Source organism: Dipodomys ordii, unplaced genomic scaffold, assembly GCF_000151885.1.
Source record: "Dipodomys ordii isolate 6190 unplaced genomic scaffold, Dord_2.0 Scaffold50, whole genome shotgun sequence".
Classification (NCBI taxonomy): domain Eukaryota; kingdom Metazoa; phylum Chordata; class Mammalia; order Rodentia; family Heteromyidae; genus Dipodomys; species Dipodomys ordii.
The window spans coordinates 5,640,291-5,643,900 of NW_012267266.1; the positions used below are offsets into that span (position 1 = coordinate 5,640,291).

General features: G+C 40.5%; 1 protein-coding gene across 1 annotated transcript in view; it reads left to right on the forward strand.

Moving 5' to 3' along the window:
• Reep5 (receptor accessory protein 5) overlaps positions 1 to 3,314 on the forward strand; it is a 40,823-nt gene extending 37,509 nt beyond the window's left edge. The window contains exons 6-7 of the mRNA XM_013020314.1: positions 389 to 508; positions 3,223 to 3,314. Of these exons, the coding sequence (XP_012875768.1) occupies positions 389 to 508; positions 3,223 to 3,314 (212 nt within the window). The remainder of the gene's footprint in view (positions 1 to 388; positions 509 to 3,222) is intronic.
• Positions 3,315 to 3,610: the final 296 nt, after the last annotated feature.

The following is a 3,610-nucleotide window of genomic DNA, read 5'->3' on the forward strand; positions in this document are numbered from 1 at the left end:
TATTGGAGATTAGAGTGTCATGGCCTTTCCTACCCAGGCTGGCTTTGAACCTTGATCCTCAGATCTCAGCCTCCTTAGTAGCTAGGATTACAGGTGTGAGCCACTGGTGCCCGGCTTTTAGTTCTTTCCTGTTTAATTCCGGCTTTTTTCTTACCAGTTCATTAATGGTCATGTTTTTCATATAAGAGAAGTCATATACTAATGAGTCTGCAGCAAACACTGGAAATATACTAGAAAAATTACTAGAGTCAACACCCATCTCCCCAATAGTGTGGGTAGGGTAGATTCTCAGAATGCCCCCTGCTCTCCACTTACCAGTGCTGGCTCTGTTTTGTGCAGTGTGGCTTCCTGTTGTGGTGCATGGCCCCGAGCCCTTCTAATGGGGCAGAACTGCTCTACAGGCGCATCATTCGTCCTTTCTTCCTGAAGCACCAGTCCCAGGTAGACAGTGTGGTGCAGGACCTGAAAGACAAAGCCAAAGAGACTGCAGATGCCATTACTAAAGAAGGTAAGACTCAGGGACAACTTGGTTCATTATGTGATATGCTAGGCTTAAATACCAGGCTTCTTATACTCCTTGTCCTCTCAGCTTTCATTCAGTGAAATGCCAAGGCCCTTAGTGGGATTTTTTTTTTTTTTTTTGATCATGGGGCTTGAACTTAGGGCCTGATGCTGTCCCTGGGCTCTTTTGCTCAAGGCTAACACCTTACCACTTTAAGCCACAGCTCGACATCCAGTTTTTGAGTGGTTAATTGGAGATGTCTCATGGGGACTTTTCTGCCTAGGCTGGCTTGGAATCATGAATGATCCTCAGATCTCAGCTTCCTGAGTAGCTAAGTTTATAGGTGTGAGCCACCGGTGCCCAGTTGGGATTTCTTTATGAAGAGTTTACCTTTTGTCCTTTTCCCAAGCTTGTTCCCCCATGAGGCACACATTTAGTGCAGCACTCACTTAGCATATTAGGAAAATTACTTCCTTACTGTAGGCAGATATTTTAGGCAGAGATTAATTTATAATTATGTATAAATATAATCTTTGATTCAGATCAGGCTGAGCTGTTTAGTGTGCTGTTCAAATTGATTTTGTTATAGATACAGAAAGAATGACCTTTCCCAGCTCCCCTGATTGGTTAATCCCAAATGTTTATTGAGGTGTTTCAAATGTGCCAACCATATTCATATATCGCTGCCAATGAATCAGCAAACCAAAGAGCCCATATTTCTTTCTTTCTTTTTTTTTTTTTTGCTTTTTGCTTTTTGGTCGATCATGGGGCTTGAACTCTGGGCCTAGGCACTACCCCTCAGCTCTTCAGCTCAAGGCTAGCGCTCTAGTGCTTGAGCCACAACGCCATTTCTGGTTTTCTGGCGGTTTATTGGAGATAAGTCTCACAGACTTTCCTGACTGAACTGGCTTTGAACTGTGATCCTCAGATCTCTGCCTCCCTAGTTGCTAGGCTTATAGGCGTGAGCCACTGACGCCCAGCCCCATATTTCTTAAAGCTAAAAATTCAATTGAAAAAGCCAATAAAATTAAAAAATTACTTGATATACTTAGTACATGATGTGGAAAAAAATAAAGCAGGTACAAAATGACAAGGGCTGGAGGGATAGAGGGATGATTACAGTTTAAATAGGAAAATTAGGAAATCCTCACTTAAAAAGACTATACTAAGTCAGATTCAAAAACAGTAAAGGAAGGAACTTTGGAAAAGACTATTCCAGAAGGAGCTACATGCACAAAACCTTGAGGTAACAGTAAAAGTGATGAGAGGTAGAAGACAAAGTCAGAGAGTTTGGAGACAGAGGCTAGATGATGTCACACAATGTTTTACGAGCCACCGGAAAGGCTTTGGCTTTTACTCTTTGAGAAAAAGTGGTGTTTGAGAATTTTGAGCAGAGGGAACATGATCTACACCCACTCAATTGAGAATGGACTGGAGGAAACAAGGAAGGAAATTAGGAGAGTAGTTAAAATGCCACTACAGTGATTGGCTGGAGGTGGTAATATAGTACATTGGTTTGTAGCAGTAGTAGTAGTCGTACTAGTAGTAGTAGTAATAGTAGATAGGGGAGTAATAAATATCAGATTAAAAAAAATTCAAGACAGAACCTATTGGCTGAAAAGTCAAGAACAGGCAGTTAGCCTATACAGTTGGATAGATAGAACTGATTGAGCGGTAGAAGACTTGAGTAGGACAGGTTTAGGTAGAGGAAAATAGGTCTAGATGTATGTTTGAGGTATCTTTTAGGTATCAATATCTTTTAGATATTGATAGCCAGTTAGATAGAGACATTGAGAGTTCAGAAATAAGGTCTGGAATGGAGAGATGAGAAGCAATCAAGAAAGCCATGAGAGTGTGGTATCCTTGGGGCCAAATGAAGAAAGTGAAAGAGGAAGAAGTAATCCTGATGACAGGTTAAGTGAAATGGAGACTGAGAAGTGACTAGTGAATTTAGCAAAGAGGGAGGCACTAGTTATCTTGAGAAAAAATAATTTGGTGGAGTGAAAAAATTTGAGAGAAATGGGAGAAAATGTGTAAGAGAATAAACAACTCTTAGAGAAATTTCTTGTGAAGAAGGGTAGAACAGGGCAGTAACTAGAAGAAAGAATTGAGGTATGGAGAATCTTTGAACTTTTTTCTTCAGGTAGGGGGAACAAAGCATGTTTGAAAATCAATGGGAGAGATCCAATAGAGAGCAAAAGATGATCAGAATGAAAGTGTGGACTGTGGTTCTTGAGAGCACAGTTCTTTAAAAATTCTGCACTTTCCTAGCCCAGTGTTAGAATCTAGTATACAAATAGAGGAACTGACTGGAATAAGAAGAGGGAAATCAAGTTTTATGGGTAGAGATGCTTGATAGGAGCTTTCAAGAAATGATACTCAGATTACTTCAGATCTCAGTGAAGAAAGAATGCAAGGAAGGAAGATGGTGAAAATGGAGAGGTATGTATAGTTATTAACAAAGATTTTGAAAAACTTTCTGTAAAGGGTCAGATAAATATTTCAGGTGTTATGGGCCATCAAGTTTCTCTTGCAGCTACTCAGTTTTCTCATTTCAGTGTGAAAACAGCCTACATATACATAAAGATTGTGACTGTAGATTTTTAGCCCTTCTAGGACAGTAGGGGAGAGTGATGTGATTGTCTGGCCAAAGGAAGGCCTACTTGACATTTGTGGTTATAAATTTAAAGTAAAACCAATTTGTGTTTATTTTTCTTCAGCTACATTCATCTACAGATTAGCTACTGAGAAAGTGGAAAGTTGTGTCAAGTTTATGATTTTAGGCAAATTACTGTTTGATGATGATACTTAAGCTGGGTAAGGAAGGAAATGGTGGGGGTAGCCCTCTGAATGGATAATAGAGGGAGAGGGCTGCAACAACAATAGGTGAAGTTTGGGGAGTAAGATACTTGACAAACAAAATTAGTGGCAAGGCTTAGGAACTGAGTAAAATGAAATTTTAATTGTATCAAGGACAGGCTGGGAAGGTGGCTCAGTGGTAGAGCGCTTGCCTTGCATGCATGAGGCCCTTGGTTCAATTCCTCAGCACCACATAAGCAGAAAAAGCTGGAAGTGGCGCTGTGGCTCAAATGGCTCAAGCTGAAGAGC